Raw genomic sequence first — 19,825 nt, 5'->3', positions numbered from 1 at the left:
ACCAGCCCACTGTGAAAAACACCCACTGCTAACTCTAGCTCAGCAAGGAATCAGAAGAAGAAGAGCCCAGCAGGTATGAGCAGTAAATATTCTGTGATGATGTGAGCAAAAACACTGGATGTGCGCGGTGTCCCTGAACATGATTCGCTTAAAGAGACCACAGAGGAGTGAAGAGGGACAACACCGGAGAGGACAAAGAGCCCGTCACCCCACCCCCCACTCTTCCTCCTCCTCCTCCATCAGGCTCAGACAGGGTCATACCGACCATGTCCTCTGGGGCCACAAGAATGACATGTTGGGAGGGGAACGGGGATGGAGGAAGGGGGAGAGGATCAGTGGGAGGCAGAGTGGATGATGCTGCTCTCTGAGGCTCAGAGGAGTCAAAGGCTAGAACAGATATTGTAATGCTCTGTGATAAAGCAGAGAGCAGGACAGCTGCGTCTCGAAAAGTAACGTGATGATGTGAGGATATCGGACATAAAGCTATCACTGCAGCGAGCATGTGCGCTCACGATTAGATTAAAACCATGGTGCTGACTCTTCAGATGTTATCATGTTAAAAAAAAATTAACAAAATCCAAAACAGAGTATGCTTGATGAGTTGATTGGTCTTTGAGTAGACAAACATTACATATGTCACTGTATTTCTGCCTCAGAAGAAATCTGATGATCTGAAGTGGGTGGAAGAAAACCTGTTTTCTTCCAGACATCCCAGCCAGCCAATTCATTTTATGGATTATTCTCCCTTGACAGCAGGCACAACACACACCATTAGCTACCACGTGACCCCCCACACACTTCATGGCATGGCCTCTTTCATCTTTCTTGCAGGCACAAACACAAATATTAAAGGCTAAAAATAATAATGAGCGCAGACAGTCGTGCTATTCAAAAAAATCAGCAAATTTCCACAGCACTGTGATAAAACGGTTGCTGTCAATAGGTCTAGTAAGGAATGAATTTTACTCTTAAGCTATCATGAGAGTAAAAGCATGGCTAGTGTGTATTACACATCAGTGTGCCAAGTTTTTTTTCATTTTTTTATTGGCCATATACAAAAATAGGCAAATTGTCACCTCACCAGCCTCCTGTCTGTCCCAAGCCCTTCAGCCTGATTTGGAAATGAATCTCAATATCCCGTGCTGATGGATGTCTCATTTCTTAAAATGCATCTGGAAGAGACAGGACAGAGGAGCTATAAACAGCTGTTTTCACAGCTGGAATAGTCAAAACGCAGTGGGTGGAGGATACAACTCATCCCTTTTGTTTATTAGATGATTCAGTTATTTCACAGTGATCAAACTCACTGTCCTTCACTGTCTGTGTGCGTTTAACAAAAAAAGTGTGATATCTTGTCACAATGGCTTTGTGAATTTAATTTAAAAGTGGCTGTGAAGGATTAAAACAAGTAGTGCGCACTTTTACATCTGAGATCATAAAATACATCATTAATTGGGCTATAACAAAGCAATTTATGGTGTGCAGCTGTGTTAAATGTCATGTTTAATTGACAACGCTTAAAAATGACAGCTCTGAGACAAGGATGTCTCATTTTTCTATGTGCCCATCACCTCAACTCCTCCCCCCCTCTGGTGGGAAGGACTAAGATGTGAAAAAAAAGGAAGCAAGGCGAGAAATGAAGGATCTACCAAACTCCCTTTCTCATTTCCCAAATTGCACATACTGGATTTCTCTCCTCGCCGGTTTAGTCCCTCCTTCAATACATACGAGTGAAGAAGTCGGGGCAACATGCATTTAATGAAATGAGACATCCTTCTTCTGAGCTCTCATTTTAAAGCACTGTCAGTTAAATATGACGTTTTCCACATCTGCATCATAAATATTTGGGTGGGTTTTTATAGCCCTAGTACAGCTGTCTTTTATTGTCTCAGGTGCAACAGTGTTCATAACATGTTTATAACATGATCTATTGTTAGGGTAACTTTTTTATTAAATTCACAACATGATAGCATGTAACAAGATATATTTTTTTACTCACACAAAGAGAAAACCAGATAAGGACAGAAACATCCCAGCATCTTAAATTACAGAAACAACATATGAATAAAAAAGGATGAGTTGTTTAAAGAGTTCTCCTCCTGCTACGGTTTGTAAATTCTACTTGTGTACCACGCCTTTCTTATACTCTGAACACTTCCGCATAGGATACACCTGTGCATCCTTTGTCCTTTGTTCTCTATCCTTAAGATGCCTTTTAGGAACAGAGATATCCTTAACCTCCTAAGACCTGAACTCTTCCACGGCATGCATTTTTAATTTCTCTTTGATATTTGGGCTGATTGGGACCTGATGAATGTAAAAACAAAGAATTACCAGATTTTTTTTTACCTGATTTTTGTTCCTAAGAAAAATGAGGATATTTGTTTAAGATTTTGATAGAACAGTAGCAGTATAATGTCCTTGTAAGTGGATATCAGGCCCTTGTAGAGCAAAATTAAATATTTAGGTCTAAATAGCCCAAAATGTGATGTCCACGTATGTGGACGCCAGGTCCTAGGAGGTTAATAATGGGGTACTGGGACTAACTGTGTAACATTAATTTATATGCTATTTATACATGTGACAAACATGGTGATATCCATCTGACAACCATCGGATGTTAGTAAAAAAATGTGTGTTTCTTGACTCTTTGCCAAGTGGTAGAGGTTGATATCCTGAGTCACACAGGCCAAGAGACTGGTCAGTGGCACACTCGCAGCTACTGGACACTAGAGAAATGTGTCTACCCTGACCAGTTGGCAATCTCCCTGAGATTGCTCTGGTTTGTAGGAGATTGATTTGGTCTTTGAGTGGTAGTAAAACTGTCAAAAGAGCAACAAAAACCAGAAACGAATATTGCTCACCTTCAAGGAAAAAATTGCATCTTTTGAAAAGTGTTGGTTTCAGTGCTTTTACTCTGAAGGCAGACCTTCTCCACTTCCAGTTTGCATTGCATTTGTATAAGTTTCATTACCACTCAGTGGTTAGTTAGTTAGTGACCGATTGCAGACAACAGCAGCATTCTGACTGATTTCACTTAGCGATTGCCAGCCAACCACTTGCTCACTGGTCAGGAAACACATATCCTCTTTTTCTTCACGTTCAATACGGCTGAAAGCTTTCAGGCAGTGTGTTCATGATGTCACATGAGAAACCTCTATAAAGCAGCCCAGTCACATCCTCTCACTCTCTCGTCCCCCAGGTGGCAGACTGACAAACCGGTTAGTTGCCTTTTTTGTTTAACATGCATACAATCACTTAGGAACTCACCACACATTCAGAGTCTACACATACTTCCTTGTATGTGTTGGGTTCCTTTATTTTATCTAACAGCTGACATTATGACACACATCAGTTTAATACACCATAGCAAAGACAGCCAGCCTTTCTTTCCAGGTGACACAAGGGTCTGTCCTTGCATCCATTTTTTTCTATTTATCCAATTGAGGATCATGTGGTGTTGGAGCCTATTCCAGCTGTCTTAGGGTGGCAGGGTACACCCTGGAGAAGTTGCCAGTCAGTCGCAGAGCTAACACAGGGACTCAGACAACCTTTAGCACTCATATTCACGCCTGTGGCCAATAAAGAATTACCATTAAACCTAACCCCATGAATTTGTTTGGACTGTAAGAAAATGCCAGAAAGAGAATCCATGCAAACATGTGGAGAGGTAAGCAGCAATTCTCCTAACGGCTGTGTGTTTAAAAATGCATTTAACAATCCAGGCTGTGTGTACAGTTATATATCAAGAGCTGGAGTTCATGATGATGCAGAAAATTAATGTCTTCACTGGGCTCATTTGGCAAGAGAAACAGTTCCCTTTTTATGCAACCTGGTGTTTAATATGTTATGTAATTATCTTAGTAACTAAGATAATGAAATTTTCTCAGCCCCTAATTGAAACTAATCGAAATTGAATAATGACTATTCTGACACACACGTATTTTACCATTAAATTTGACTGTTTTAATATCTACCCTCCAAATTTATTGACAAAGCAATATTAATATCTAATCAGGTCATGTTCTCCATGTGAGCTACCTGTGTAATGATTTCTTCGTCATTCTTGAGCTACCATGTTCACAAGCATGTGAGGAGGATGCAAGCATGACCTATGACATGCTGTGACATATCAGCTTGACATTTACCAGTTTCAGTTCATCTCAACAAGAGGAAGGTTGTTAACTATTTAACCTTTCACTTATTCCCAGTCAACCAAACGTGCCACTTAGCTGTAATATTTAATATGAAATATTGTCAAAATAAAAGTATTCATGTACAGCAGATTTCAACAAGAAAACAGTCTGCTTTAATGAAAGAGTTTTTGTGCTTTCCCATCAAGGGTCATCTGAGGCGTGTTGGTCCTCTTTTACCTCCATGCGCAAATCTCCAGGCAGGGAAGGAGGTGGCCATGCTGCGTTTACTGAGATTAACAGCAGATGTTTGGACTTTGAAAGCCAGTAAATATCTGAAAATGACTCAGCTCTATAATGCGTTTTGCACCATCATGGACTGCAGGTTCTACCTTGTGAATGATGCAGTGGATAGCTGTCAGGCGTGGCTGCAGCATCAGTTGCAAAGTCAACAAACCATGTGCATAACATTTCTTCAGAGACTCCCCTGGCTGGTGTACAAGACCTGGTGCATAAGTGCATTTCAACAAGCTGAAATATGAATCTGCAGATGTCACATTTGTGGTTAGATTTAAAAATAATATTTAACTGAGGTTGGGATATGTAGACCAGAAAAGCAGTTGTGAAATCCACCAAATCCCGAGTACACCAAAAGGCCATTTTTGCAGTTGCAAATGAATTTTATTTCTTTGTAATTTAAACTTGTGTTCATCTTCTCGACGGCCATCATTTCGTATTCCGACAAGATCTTTGAACTTTGAATATTTCAGTTTTCCTCAATTTTATTTCCATCACTTAGTAGTTCACACAGTCTCACTGTGCATCTTTGTTATGCCAGTGTGGCCCGGAAACTGGATGGAAGTGCTTTGCTTTAGCTGGTGTTAAAACATGTGCCACGCTGCTATGTGGGTGTGTGAAAGACTAATATGTTGGCTTCAGATTCAAGATTTTCTCTCTGTAACTTTACTAGAGGACTGAGAGCATAAAGAAGCCGGTAGCTGAACTGGACAGTAAAAAAAAAAGTGAGGTCTGACTCTAAAAGTATATCAAACCAAGCCAGTTTAACCTCAGTGCAAGCTTTAAAATAAGATTTTATACAGTCTAAACGACTCAGCCCATTTTATTTGAAGGCCTGCAGCACACAGAAGTCCACTGTAAAGTCACGTTAAAGGGATTATATATATAAAAAAAAGAAAGTGTTTGGCTTTGATATTGCGATGAGCCTTTAACTGACCTCTTGAAAGGTATTAATAATCAAGTACTAATTAATATACAAGTTGCTCTCTACTCGACAGCAACTTAAGGAGTTGATGTTCACAATGCTAAACAACCCTTTCGAGCAGTCAGTAAAGCTCCCCTTTCAAAAACGTTGACGTGTATAAATACTTTAATATTAGCTGTTTCAACATTAGCAATCACACAATACAAACCCAGCCTCAGGTGGTCACAGGCAAGTGTGTTTCTAATGCCAAGACCCCTTGGGAAATAAGGGCCAGATTATCCATTGTTAAGTTTATAATTAAGGTAGCGCTAATAATAAAAGTGATGACATTAATGTAGGAGCCAGGCAGCAAACATTATCTGTCCTGCTCATTGGTAATTTTAATAGATGGTGTTAATTTAACATCATAACACAGTTATTTGTGCCTCTTTTCTTTGTTTCTTTTGAAGATTTAAGCAGGGAAACGTCGACTAGCAACTAGACAAAAAAACTTCACTTTTTGTCTTTTGTTTTTACCCCCAAGGTGATGAAAATGGTATCGAGTTTCGAGCCTTTTTCTGGGTATCTCAAGGTCATAGTCCTTCCCGGTCCATTTTTTTAACCCCAATTCAGGGTCACTCCAGGTACTGGGACATATCTTCTCCCATCAAGTCTTTTCACTGAAATCAGTTTCACAGCAGGAAAACAGCCCGTATAGGACAATACAACACTTCTTTTGCCTGCTTCTTATGCTCTTTTGGGTAAATGTCAGCTGAGTTTCGGTACTGTTGACTTATAGTTCACATATCCACCAGCTGAAACTGCCCTGAAACTGTCCACAACTTCTTATTTGAAGTTGTGATACAAACTCGATACTTGCTGGCTCTGAGCTTGGAAACTGGGCTTGGTAATATAAATGTTAATAAGCTGAAACAGTCTGAAAAGTATTTCAACCCTATATTTGACTAGAAAATAGATGCTATTGGTTTTTGGAAAAAAAAAAATCTGCCTTTGATGACAGGAGTGAAAAATAGAAGAGGCCTGGTGGGACGTCTCATGACTTCTGGGATTAATCGTAACAGGAGTGAAAGAACACCCTGGAGAGGCTGACTCTTTCAGACGGCTTTGTAATATCAGACAGGTCTGAGTATTGAGAAGAAGTTGACTGTAGTTCCTTTTTGTAGTGAAACAGAGCAACTTTCCACTCTTATATTTATTCTGTTCACATTGAAGCGTCTCATCAAATGTGCTGTTTTGCTGCTCTTGGCAGCGCTGCCCTTTTGCATATTGCATTGTATGTTATTTGCATCAAGTCTGATAAAATGGAGCCATACTTTACATGTCTTGGACTTATTTACTGCTACTATGTGACTCACCCTGTGGTCAAGCCTCAGAACACAATGAAAACACATGAACCATATCTCTGTTCAGCATGCTTCTGACATGTGTTTGTAATATTGCATAATGTAAGAGAGTAGTAGCTTTTTTTTTTTTTTTTTTGAAGGTATCAAAGTTAAGTTCCGAGTCCTAAGGCTGGTTTATTTTTGCCACTTAGGATTAGTTAAAGGAGTTGGTGTTTTTAAATCATGACATCAGTGCGATCTAGTTTGTCTTGAACAATAGCTTTTATTCCAGTTACAGATGGTACAAAACAGAAAAATGCATTCTATCTGGAGGTCACCAGATGGAGATTGCAAGAAGACTCCTGGTCCTATAGAAGGCAATAGGCCCTTTCACATAGGTAACACAGTGCATTCAAATGCACTCTCAACCCCATTCTCTTCTTTTGCTTGTGCTGCACAATAACGGTTTCCTGCATGCAAATGAGATACAGGCAGAGCACAGTTGACAGGTCAACACAAATTTTGGGCGAGTCGCTCAGTCTAGCAGTCAATGCAGCGCATTCTGCTTCCAGTGTGAAAGGGCCATGTATGTAGATGACTGTCTGTCCTGAACTCTTTTAAGTTTATGTGCTCAGTCACTCATGTTGGGCCATATTGCCAGATAGATAAAATAAACCCACCTTGTAATTAATGGTCATACTGTGTTTCAGAAAGGATAATTTTTTTTTATCACAACAACTTGTGATTGACAAGTGATTAGCCAATGAGAAAGCAGCTTCACAGGAGGAGAAAACAAATCTCAAGGCCAGTGGAGAATGTCACAGTAGCTATGGCCACCTTTTATTCTCTCTTTGGTTCCAGTTAGTTATGACAGTGTAACAGATACACGTATAAAACTCAACTCTAAGCCTAAATGGAATTCAGCCATCATAGGTTTCTGTTTTTTCCCCCTTTTTTGTAGCCCCAAAGGGAGCGTTGCAAAGTCAGTTAACCTATTATATCACCTGATGCCATTTCTGCTTGAGGCTAGCCTTAGGCTAACAGCTCGAGGATGCGTTAGCCATGTTTATCACAACAAACCTGAAATTCACACACTGAACTGCCCGTGGGTGAGTTGCATCATGGATAATCGTGATGGTGTAATAATTTGCCAGGGAAAAATCATGCTTTCAATACATTCATGATCATCACAGTTACAGATGTTACACTGGCTGTTATGCTATGCAACCCTAACATGGCGCACTTTTGAATGTGCAGCGCATTGATATAGTTGTAAAAAAAATTGTATAGAACTAACATAATTATTCATTATTGTGATAAATGTTTAGTGTGACAATGCCTTTAATCATCTAATGTTTCTTTCTTTTTTCTCACTCTTGTCGTGATTCTGTAGCTGATTTTATTCTTCCTTATATGTTAATTTTAAAAAAAGGTGTTGTATAAGCTACCCTACACTCTTTAGATTTTGTCATTTATGTTATTTTTTGAGGTGTAAATGAACCAGATAAAGATGGAGATAAAAATAAAATCTATAATTACTGGCAATAATATAATTCTAACCCTTCAGCCTTTGCTGCGAGGTTATCCGTGCAGGTTTTGTGTTAAGTCACAGCACAAAATTGAGCCCATATCACTTTAAAAACTCCCTTATTTTAATCCTGCCTAATGTTTTTCACCCAGGTGTTATTTTGCAAATAATTCACTGTCATTAATTATTCATTGTCACTTCCCATCTCATTATCCACCAGTGGCCACTCCACATCCAAGTCCCAGCATTATCGCTCTTGTATTCCCTTCCTGTGCGAGCCATAATTTAGTACACTCTGAGTTCTTATATCATTATTTCTTTATGCATGAGAGAAAGTGTTTATTTGAAACACTTTCTCTCATGCATATGTATATTTATATGGAATGGAAGTGTGAATTGTGGCCCATGCACTTTTAACAGAGTATGAGTGAGGTGAAAAAATTAGATTTTCACTGAATTTTACATTAGTACAAAAACACTGAGAAACACAGCTTTTACTCCTAAATCCGTTGCATTACAAAGTACGCATAAACTGGCCTGTGCATGTATTATACGCACTGGTCTATGTATGCAAACATGTCCACAAGTAAGCAAACGTGCTCTTCCTTCCAGGTATACACCCCTCACACAGAGACACACAGGAAGTTCAGACTTCCTGGGACCACCGTGTTTACAACCACTGGTTATTTCTGGAACCACCCTGATCTTTGTGTCCTTCTCTTCCCCTCTCATTCTCTCGCTATCCCTCTTCCTTATCCCCGTGGTCATTTGTATTCATCCACTTTCATTTACTGTCACCCTGCATCAGTTACAGCCTGCTCTGACTCTCTCTCTCACTCGGCACGCCGTTCCTCTAGTTTTCTCCTCTCACTTCCATCAGACCACCTCCCCTTCCCCCTTCCCATTTCCTCTCATCATGGCAGGCTGCATGCAGTGCCGCTCATAAAATAACAACTATTACCGCGCTCCAAAATAAGCACAACTGAACATGAGACGTCTGCACAAGGGTAGTTATTCAACGGCATGCACACTCACATGCACGCTTTTAATCAAACGTTCCAGTGGAGTGTTCTCATGGATCCTGACCAGGGTCTATATTACTTTCCTTTGGCAGTGAACCCAGTAATAACCAAAGACTCCCTGAAGTTTTAGCTTACTGGGTTATTATTCATTCCTGACGCACATCGACTTTGACTCATAATGCTTTGAGAATTGCAGCGCCGGTCAGTTAAAAAAATAATTCTAATAGATTTTTATTCACCATTTGTTTTTGTTCAGTTTTCTTTCCTTTTCCCACCCTTCTTCTGGTTTTGAAATTGGATGTGGTGTAAAACGTATGTAATGTCGCAAAAGAGTTGGGAAAGAGGCATGTTTACCACCATGCTCCATCACCGCTTTCCTTTTTTACAGCACTCTGTAAGCATTTGAGAGCAATTTTTGCAATTTAGAAAGCAAAATGCTTTCCTATTATTGCTTCAGAAGGGATTTCAACTGTACACCATTTCTCATTTCATAACGCACCAAATGTTTTCAGTAAGTGACAGGTCTGAACTGCAGCCAGGCCAGTTCAGCAAGGCAAGGAAGTTCTTTTATTTTTTTGAAGCAGATTTTCACATCCAAAGCTAGAGTCAGACTTCCTGGGACCAGATTTTCACATCCAAAGCTAGAGTCAAGTACAGAGAAGTGCAGTGATTTAAAAAACGTAAACATAAAGTATCCTGATTCTTTGTAAAATTGGAACGCACCAAAACATGCGCAAGTGCTTTTCTGTGCAGAGGAGTTTTTTTTGTTTCCTGTTCTCATGCTGTCCTCCTGTAGCCCAGCATGAGTAGAGGTCTCTTTTTTTCCTCTTGTACCTTTCCCGCTGTAGTGTACATTTCAGTGTTTTTTTCTGTAATGCAACCGTTCTCTGACTTGTAACCCCATGTGATGTCTGTGTTTGTATGTGTAAGGTCGGGGGGCGGGTTCATTCCACTGCAGGGCAACCTGCCACTGCATGTGGCAAATAAACTTTGAACTGAACTGAAGTCGTTTAGCCATAATGGTGCTTTCACAAATTTATAAGCTACCCATAGCATGTGCATCATTTAAAGTCTTCCTGTTATAAGTACTGTGTTCACTGACGGTGCTTGTCAGAGGTGTTCCTGAGCACGTTTAGTGATTTCCACTATAGAGTCATGTGTGTTTTTAATCCAGCTCTGTCCAAGGGCCTAAAAATTGTAGCCATCAAGTTCAATTCTTCTCTTTTGTGCACAGAGTTATTTGGATTCTCTGTATTTTAAATTATATATTCATTAGACGATGAAATCCCACATTTCTTTTGTAATTAAAACAGTTTATTCTAAAGTTGTTTTTGCTCACTTAGTGTTTTCATTTTCAATTAACCTAACCAGTTGTGTTTTTGTGCATGCTTTGTAGACTTGCTGCCCTTGTAGCATCTAAATTGAAGGAAAAGAAAAACAAATATTTCCTGCAAAAAAGAAAAATCTCACTTTCAACATTTAATAAGTTGCCTTGGTGTTATTTTTAATAACACTCTTGCATATTACATATTTACAGAGTGTTCCTGGCACTGAAGCGCTTCTACACACTTGATTTCATAATGATACGTTGAAAAGCAAATCCTATAGCTTACTTAGTACTTGCAGGCAAAAGGAAGATAATTAACAATCGGATGATCTGATCTTTCACTTCAAACTGAAACATTCACTGCCCGTTACACGCAGAGTTTGGAAGCAGCAAAATAATCTAGTTCTAGCACAGCCATCCTGTTGGATTCAGATTCTTATCTTTCTGTATTCCCCAGCATGTCTGTGTTTGCTTTCAGACCATGAGGCAAGAGCGTGTGACCTTCTACTATCAGTGGGGTTGAGGGAATTAGACCACAGTCCCTGCCAGGGTCACCATGACAGCTTTTCTGACCATGAAATATTCTCACTGTGTATGAGACACCAGCTACACAGAACAGCAGGAAAACGGGTGGAAGATCATGGAAACTATTCTCCAAATTAAGTATTGCTCTAGTGTGTCCCAAAGAATTTCTTTTATTCATATTCATATCCGCTCGTGAACATTTTGTTTTGTTGCCTTCAGTATTTTTTCTCTCTCGTGAGGGAACAGTGAGTTATTTGGCTCTTTCTCAAGAGACGCTGATAATTCCAACCTAATCTATAGTTTGCGTTCCTTTGCTTTTTCTGGGGAAAGGCACTTCATAAGGTATGATAGCAAGCCTCTCCAGTGGACTGTGATGTACGCTGCAGTCGGGGTGAGAAACGCTGAGAAAACTGTACAAAACATGAGAACTATCATATCTTTTTTGCTCTACAGTGTCCTTAGCAAGAGAGGCATTGATAATTCATACTTAATATACAGTTCATGTCCCACTTTCCCACTCCATAAGAGTGGACTGGCTCCATTTTGCATTCACTAGACTTACTGTTTTCACCGCAGGCTGTGAGTCATCTAAAGTGAGAGCTCTTTAAATGTTAAAACTATAAAGAAAAATGTCACTGCCCATAAAGTAGAAAATTGTAGCGCTTCGTAGTTGTGCTGAAAAAGACAGTTGGTATAACAGATCTTCAGGAAATTACAGCTCTGAGCACCCCTGCATGGCCTCAGTTGGGCAACACACAGTGGAAAGTCTGACATATATGGAGCTGTGTTTCTGTCTAGGACACACAAAGATGCCTCTTAATGGTTTATATGAACTGCTGTGTGTGGTCTTGCTTTATGTCTTCATGTTTCTGAGAAAATGCTGCCATCTATTGGTCCAATAAGCAAAATGAACAAAAAGAACTCAGTGGTTCGCATCAGATTCTCCATCAGCCACTACTCTATTTTCATAATGTGCTTATATGTATATGGTACTGCACGAAAGAGTATGGTGGCCAGAAATACAGATGGAAGTGTAAAAACCAGGAGTCGTTTTCACAGTGAGATTTTTTCTGAGATTTTGCATCTGTGTCATCTGCAACTGCCTTCAGAATAGTCTGTTTTTATAGAAAACAAAGAATCTCTATCACTTTCTGTGCAGCAAACAGTGCATTTTTATGTATAGACATCATATGCCACCCAATATTGCAGCATTAAAGAAAAATCTATAAAAATTCAAATTTTAAATAAATGTTTCATTTAATATTAGATTTACAACAATGCATGGACATTTGATCCCACAGCAGGGTGGTATAGCTGATGCTAAAATGCAGACATTTACAGGGCTATGACTTTATGTGTCTTGGCGGGAAACAAGATTAGAGTAAATTGAAAAATTTGTTTCTATTGCATCATATTTCTCTCTGCTGTGCCTTTTTAAAAACATATCGCCAAGCACTGGAATTAATGTTCATCTGGTGTGATGGAGGTGATTTCAGTATATTAGTGATATATACAGTCAGTGTGTGTTCTAGACCAGCGGTCCCCAACCTTTTTTGCGCCACGGACCGGTTTATGCCCGACAATATTTTCATGGACCGGCCTTTAAGGTGTCGCGGATAAATACAACAAAATAAAACTAGTACCGGTACCGAAAAAAAGAAAATTTATTCATAACACACGTGAAAAGACCAAGGAAAACCGAGTAAACGATAAAAACGATAACAAAATAACGCTGAAAACCAATAAAAACCCTGAAAACTATACATTTCACACCTGAGCCTCAACTCTCATGGCCCGGTACCAAACGACTCACGGACCGGTACCGGCCCGGGGGTTGGGGACCGCTGTTCTAGACTAGTCCTGGCTCACACAATAATAGGAGATATCCACTTGGGGGAGACAGAGCTGCATTAAGGTTTTGGCTGTATTGTGCCATTACAGTTTTTCTCAAATGCTAAAACACATGTCACAAACGTTACCACCAGGTCCCCCAATGTCCAAACACAACACCCTTCTCTAAAGCTACATAAACACAACCACACCTTCCCACTGCAAAACTCAAGCTCCCACACCAAGAGAGCAGCTCGAAGCTGTCAAAACTATACACAGCATTACACACTACAGCAAAACAATTGAAAACACAATGCTCAATTTGTGAGAAGGTTCTTTGGTTCATAACTGCCAATGCATATTTTTATAAACTGTACAGTAACGGATCGTCATAGAACCCTGCAGAGGATTAGGCATTTAGATTTGTGAGTTTCACATGAAGACTATAAATCTATAAAAAACATCCTGCATGTACGTACACTACTGTAACACAACTCAATGCAAAAACAGAATCTATCGCACACAACAGTACTCTCAGAAACATGATCAGGGTGTGAAGTCTTTATTGTCTACACGGTCTTTTTACAGTATTACACACAGTCACTGTGCGGCATCATGTCGCCGAGCTGCATTGGGCCACATCACCTCATCCACATCACAGGCTATATTGTCCATTGCTAGGCACCGCGGGAAAAACGCCCTGGAATGGCGAATCCATCCCTGGAAGGCCTCCACTGGGATGTCAGCACAGGCCAGCTCCATTGCCCGTACGAGGTTCTCTCTTGTGTATGGCTGTCTGTCATACACCTTCCATCTCCATGATGAGAAGAACTCCTCTATAGGGTTCAGGAAAGGGGAGTAGGGTGGCAGACAGACGTTTAAAAAGTGGTCACTGTTGGTGGTGAACCACTCTCTGATTTGGTGTGTTTTGTGGAAGCGGACGTTGTCCCAAATGATCACATACATGTGATGTGCTAGCCTAGGATGGTGTTGTTGACGGTCCAGGAGGATGTCTTTTAGCTCCTCTAGGAAGGTGAGGAGACGTTGGGTGTTGTAAGACCCAAGGACAGCATGCCGGTGGACAAGCCCCTCCGTACCCATAGCTGCACAAAGAGTAATATTACCCCTCCGTTGGCCAGGAACCTCAGTGATGGCTCTTTGGCCAATGATGTTACGGCCTCTTCGCCTTCGTTTCTGGAGGTTGAAGCCAGCCTCATCCAGGAAGAGGTACTCATGGGGTCTGGCCATCGCGTCCAACTGCATTATCCTCTGTGAACATGGAAAAGCGTACAGGTGTTCAGAACGGTCAATCAGGTAGCACAGTATTGTCCAGAAGTAATGTAGGCCACTAAGCAACACAGTATGTCCACTAACTGTACTGTGGACATGGATGTATACGTACTTGCACATACTCGTAACGTTGTTCTATGTGTCGCGCAGAGTTGCGCTCAAAGGGAACCCTGTAGACCTGTTTCATCCTCATCTGTTGGCGCCGGAGAACTCTGTCTATTGTGGACACGCTGACAGCATCAATGTTCTCAAAGTTTACATTATCTGCAATGACTTTGTCTCTGATCTCTCGGAGTCTAATGCAGTTGTTCTCACGGACCATATCTGCAATGAGGGTTTCTTGTGCCGCTGTGAATATGGCAACCCTCCCACCTCTATGTGGCATCCTTTCAGCTCTAAAGAAAGAAACATGTGTTGTCAATTGACTGATTTATATGTAAAACTACATGTAAAGTAACAGACCACTTTCACAGGCCTGTAAAACTGTAGTGTGACAAAGAAAGCAATAGCGTACTATACCTGTTGTGTTGTCTAAATGCCTTGATAATGGTGGCCACGGTGAACCTACTCAGGTTTGGATGTACTCTTCGTCCCGCTTCAGCCATTGTCATGCCATGGCCAATGACATGATCAATTACTGTTGCTCGCATATCATCTGTTATGATGGTGCGAGGTTGTCTTCTTCTCCCACCTGGACCTTCTCCTCTCTCTTGTTGGCCTCCTTCTCTTCCTCCTCTACTCCGAACTCCTCTTCTTCTTCTTCTTAGGCCTTCACCTCTTCCTCCTCTGATCTCAACCCCTCTTCCTCTTTGGCCTGCAGCTCTTCTCCTTCCGCACGCTCGAATGCCTTCATCCATTGTGATTGTTTGGCATCTTCACCAAACTATGCTTTTATAGGTGGGGTCACATCATTAGCAACAGGTGTCTTCAATTTTGAGTCGTTGTGTGTAGTGACTGACGCCAGGTGTGTTCCCTGTGTTCAAAGATTGGTGACTGTGGCAAGCATTTTGCATCACATGGGCTTTCATTTGAGAATATGAGCAGAGTTGTTTTGCAACATGTGTTTTAGCAAGGAAAAATGTGTTTAGATTTATGAGTACAGAGGGTTGTGTTTTGTGAATTGTGTCTTCATGTGACATGTGTTTATGGTACTGGAATATGGTGGCTACATTTAGTAAATGTGTTTAGACTACTGGTCATTTGGGTTACAGGATTGGCTTTTGTGTTTTAACATTTGAGAAAAACTGTAATATTGCAGCTGGTAGTTGCTACGTGGAATTGCTCAGAAATTCTTGGTGAAATCAGTCTTTGGTGAGCATCTTGTTTGCTTTTAAACTGCCTGGTGCACCAGCTCCTTGTATTTCATCTGTGCTTCCTTCCCATTCATATGTCTGCTACAGTAATCAGAGTTATAACTATGATAAAAGGTTAATTTAATAAGCCTAAGTCACCTTTGACATTCTCATAACGTATTAAGAAATATGGTGCACTGATCTGATTATCTAGTGTCTTGCGGAGGCCCTTTTGCCAGTACCAGGCCAGACTCCAGGCTGCAGTCTGGGAGGTGACAGCATGCTGTGTGCTGCCAAAAGAAACACATACAATCTGTCAAGATTACCCCCGGTTTTTTTTTTTTTTTTTTTTCAAGGAGTAGAGACACAAAGATTTGATTTATTAGTTTGTTTTGCAAAGAATAGAAATGGAAAATTAAAATGTTGACAAAACTGAATCATAGTTAAAATATGTATGAATGTGAATGCATACAAAGCTACACTCTGTACTATCTGGTTTCCTTCGAGGTGTGGTGAACTCTATTTTCTGCTCTGCTATCTTGGATATCAATCATTTGTTTAATATAAGGCTAATATATAATGCACAAGCCTTCAGATCTTGTCATTACTTGATGTAGTAAATAAATCTATGATTCTACTTATCCACTTAGCCGTTGCCATGCCTTTCTTTATCGCTTTTTTGTTGCTTTAATGAAGGTGGTCGCTTGTGCTTTATGCTGAGGTGTCATATGTGTGCACCACAGTGGTGTGTTGTAGTGTTTGCAGCAACTGAGTCTGTTTTTGTGCGTGATGCACTTGAGTTTTGTCTTGTAGATTGGCTTCCATTTTCTTGCTTTTGTTCCTCCAGCCTTTGGTTCTTGAAAAATCTACTTGTCCCTCTCCAGCCATGTTGCCCCTGGTAACCAGGGGGAAACGCACACAGACGTCACGCGTGGCAAGGGGAAGTAATCGCTGAAAAAAGAAATGTTTTACAAAGCGTAGAAGATGAGGCGTAAGAAAGGTAGCACGAGAAGAGAAACAATGGAACAATGACAGCAATTACTGTATGTGAGTCCGTCAGAGGAAAACAAATAAAACATGTTTTCACAGAGTGGCATTCATCCCTTTTGACTGTTTTAAGGTGATGATGAATTGCGAGCCGTCAACCGAAGGCCAACAGCTCTCCACTGTCATCGTGGCTGGAAGTGTCTTACTGACTGCATCAGCTTGCCTGTAGTAGAGGTTGCTCTGTGATGGTGTTGAAAGGCCAAATGCCCCAACCATTACAGCTTCCAAAATGTCACATTTTTAGCAACTAAAGGTTTTTGAAATTAATTTAAAAAAGATTTTAAAAGCCATTATTCCAAGTATGCATAGATGATGACATTTATGATGATATTTAACACACAGCCAGGCTGGAGGCACTGCTAATGAGGAAACTCTCCCTGCTGTGGTTTCATTTTCCTTTTTTCCTCATGTGTGAGAAGTTCACTGCTGAACCATCAGTCAGAAGGATGTATTGACCATGACTTAGTTTTGCCTCTGTCTAATTTTTGCATTGCTATCTTAAATGTATGTTACTATCACGTCTTCTGTAAATATATGTGAAATATTATTTAAATCTGCAAAAATTAAATAGGTAGTCCATATTATACACATTATTAAAACATGCATCCTTTTAATTTGATTTTAAAGAAAATCTGCTTTCCCTTGCTGTAGTTGATGCAACATTGTAACTAACAATTCAAAACATATTTAAATGCATTCTCTGATCTTTTGGCAGCCAGTGCACTGCTTTTGTTCATAGGGAAAGCTGATTTTAGACAGATGGATCCAAAGTGCCTGTAGTGGTCACTGGGTTGTATTTGCATGTTTGCAAGTGTTATGGTTAGAATTTATTGGAATTGGAGCCAGACTGATATATTGGCCGTCTAATGTTATCGGTCCTTGTTGGCTATATAGCAATATATGAGCATCAGCATTTACAACAGGCAATAAATGAGAATTTAACAAAGTAAAGAAAGTACAGGATAAACCGAGATAGTGTCAGGCAGAGTGTCAACAAATAATCCAAAGCTTGCTATGACAATAAAAAGAGTTTATTTTTAAACCGACAGGTCATGTTGTCTTAGTAAAGACTCATAAACCTGCACATAACAAAGTTTCAGGAAGTCAGCTTTTTTCATGTGCTTGAAAGAAAAATATGGGTCCATATGTCAGATTTTTAAATTGCTGAATATCTGTATCGGTACTGGTCTCAAAAATCCTATATTTGTTGGTTCTAATAGTAATATTCAAGGTTTTTTTTAGCTTCTATATCTATACATTTTGCAGTCTGTTTTTCTTCTGACTATAGAAAGGCTTACATTTGGTAGCAAGCGCTTTTACTTTACAAAACGGTAATCTGTGGCATAAAAGTGATAATTAGAAGGAATCATAAACGCGATAGATGTACAAAAGATAATATCCAAAAAATTTGATATCCCAAATGATGAAAACATTTAGTGGGTATTATAGTCAGTCTTCTATATAGCAGTCTATAGTCGTCTTTTGATAGTCCTTTTTGTCTGGTGGGAAAAGAACAACATCCAAACAGCTTGAGTTTGTTAGTTTTGTATTTCCTGATTTGAAATCTTCCTCTGGGTACCATTACATACTCACGTAATAAATATCAGCTGAGCAATCAAATTTTTTTATTCCCACAGACAAAAAGAAGTAATAATAAAGTGTTCTCTTCTGTTTCCTAACAGGATTTGATTCTATTTGTGGTGGTAGAGTTAAAGTGCACGCACCCATACGTGGAAATGTGCGCGCGCATGTGTGTGAAAGGAGGTTCTCCCACGCCTATTATTAAATAAAGTTATAAATACTGTGCCAATAAATAACAATAACTACAGTGACAATGTGGAACTAAATACCAGAGCAATGACTATCTTCCCTTTTCACTCAGTCCACTGTCCAGGGCACAGGCGAGACGTTCAGGGAACCACTGCTTTTTTCTGTTACTGTACTCTGAGGTATCATAATATATAAAAATGAACTTTTGCTTTAGATTGTCACACTTGGCGGGACTGGATATAAAACTGGTTAGATCTTAAAGTAAAGTTTAGCAGGACTTCAAAATATGTACTAAAGTTATTGTACAAAATAACGTCAGCTGATTCTGTGATGGTCAGGTGGGAACTTTTCTGATTTTATTCACAGAATGATTCAGCTGGTGGCGCTAGTCTTCTTGCTTTGCCCTGCAGCAAGATAAGCTTGGTGTTGCTGCAGTTTCAGGTTAGATTGGCCCTCCAGCTCACAGAGGAGCTTGAGAAAGGCAAGAACTACTGACACCAAATGCTGTTCGCAACAGCAGCACGAGTTAGTCCAACCAGTGGACCAAAGATTCCCTATAGAGAGACAGGTAAATAATGGCCGGGACTCTCACAACAGTAACCTGGAGAGCCTGCTAGTAAGGAAATATTGGCTGGAAAGTGCTGGGGTGTTAGCTTCACTGCAGAATGTTATGTTCCAGAAAAGGCTGGCTTATCAATCAGAAAGCGTAGTTATGATTGCAGGAAGTCAAACGTTTCTATTTCAGTTTATAATCTGGTTGTCTGAAAAAATGTTGATATTAGCTAAAACCTCTCTGGGAGATGTTAAATAGGTAGCCTGTGGTAGTGTTTTTGCTTTTTTCTGTGGTGTTAGGAGACATTTCAGATGGTTTCTGCCTGGTGGTATTTGACTGTGTTTTTAATTTTTTAATTTGTTTTTAAAAAATGTAAGTACACTGTGTCTGTAGAACACAACTGGGCATTCCTCCAACGTGGTTGACTGGAATCATTTGTATATCCTTGCTCCTAGTCTTTGAGGAGCACCCACGCTTTTTGAAATACTAAAGCTAGTGTTGCTAGAGTGTTTGTGAGTGCATGCTGGGTTCCAATTGTGCTTTTAATACTATGCTTGCAACGTTTGATATTTTGAATGTATTTATATAATAATACATACACCATAAATTGAGGACTACTACATAGTAGTATAGTATTCTGATCAAAAATTCAAAGTTGTTGGTTATTCAGAATAATCATTATACATATTTGGAACACAGCTACATGTTCACATTGTCACTGTGAGCAATGATGCTATGCATACCTCTACAGCGTCACTGTTGTGTAGGAATCTGTAGCCAGAGGTGCTGTGTGTGTCTTTATTCTTTAAGTTACTGTATATATGGCCTTCATGGAGGTCACATAATAGTTACAGGTAGGTCCATGAGTATTTGTATAATAGCGGAATATTTGTGATTTTGCCTCTGAACACCAGCATTTTCAATCATACATTTAGGATCTGATTGTTGTAGTATTGCATTACAT

At 39.9% G+C, this 19,825-nt stretch overlaps 2 protein-coding genes across 3 annotated transcripts in view; one reads left to right on the top strand and one right to left on the bottom strand.

Annotated features, from left to right (window-relative positions):
* pde4d (phosphodiesterase 4D, cAMP-specific) overlaps positions 1-19,825 on the top strand; it is a 211,326-nt gene that overhangs the window by 86,935 nt on the left and 104,566 nt on the right. The gene's annotated exons all lie outside the window — the stretch shown is intronic.
* Positions 149-15,424, bottom strand: LOC146376298 (uncharacterized). The gene is made up of 4 exons (XM_084946673.1): positions 14,719-15,424; positions 14,312-14,594; positions 13,953-14,178; positions 149-387 (listed from the first exon to the last, which is right to left on the bottom strand). The coding sequence occupies exons 1-4, from the start codon at positions 15,054-15,056 to the stop codon at positions 149-151; spliced, it is 1,086 nt and encodes a 361-aa protein (XP_084802799.1). The 5' UTR covers positions 15,057-15,424.

Source organism: Perissodus microlepis, chromosome 12 (genome assembly GCF_051167445.1).
Source record: "Perissodus microlepis isolate ML-2025 ecotype Zambia chromosome 12, ASM5116744v1, whole genome shotgun sequence".
Lineage (NCBI taxonomy): Eukaryota > Metazoa > Chordata > Actinopteri > Cichliformes > Cichlidae > Perissodus > Perissodus microlepis.
The sequence above is the reverse complement of the archived record's forward strand: the minus strand, read 5'-3'. Positions and strand labels throughout refer to the sequence as shown.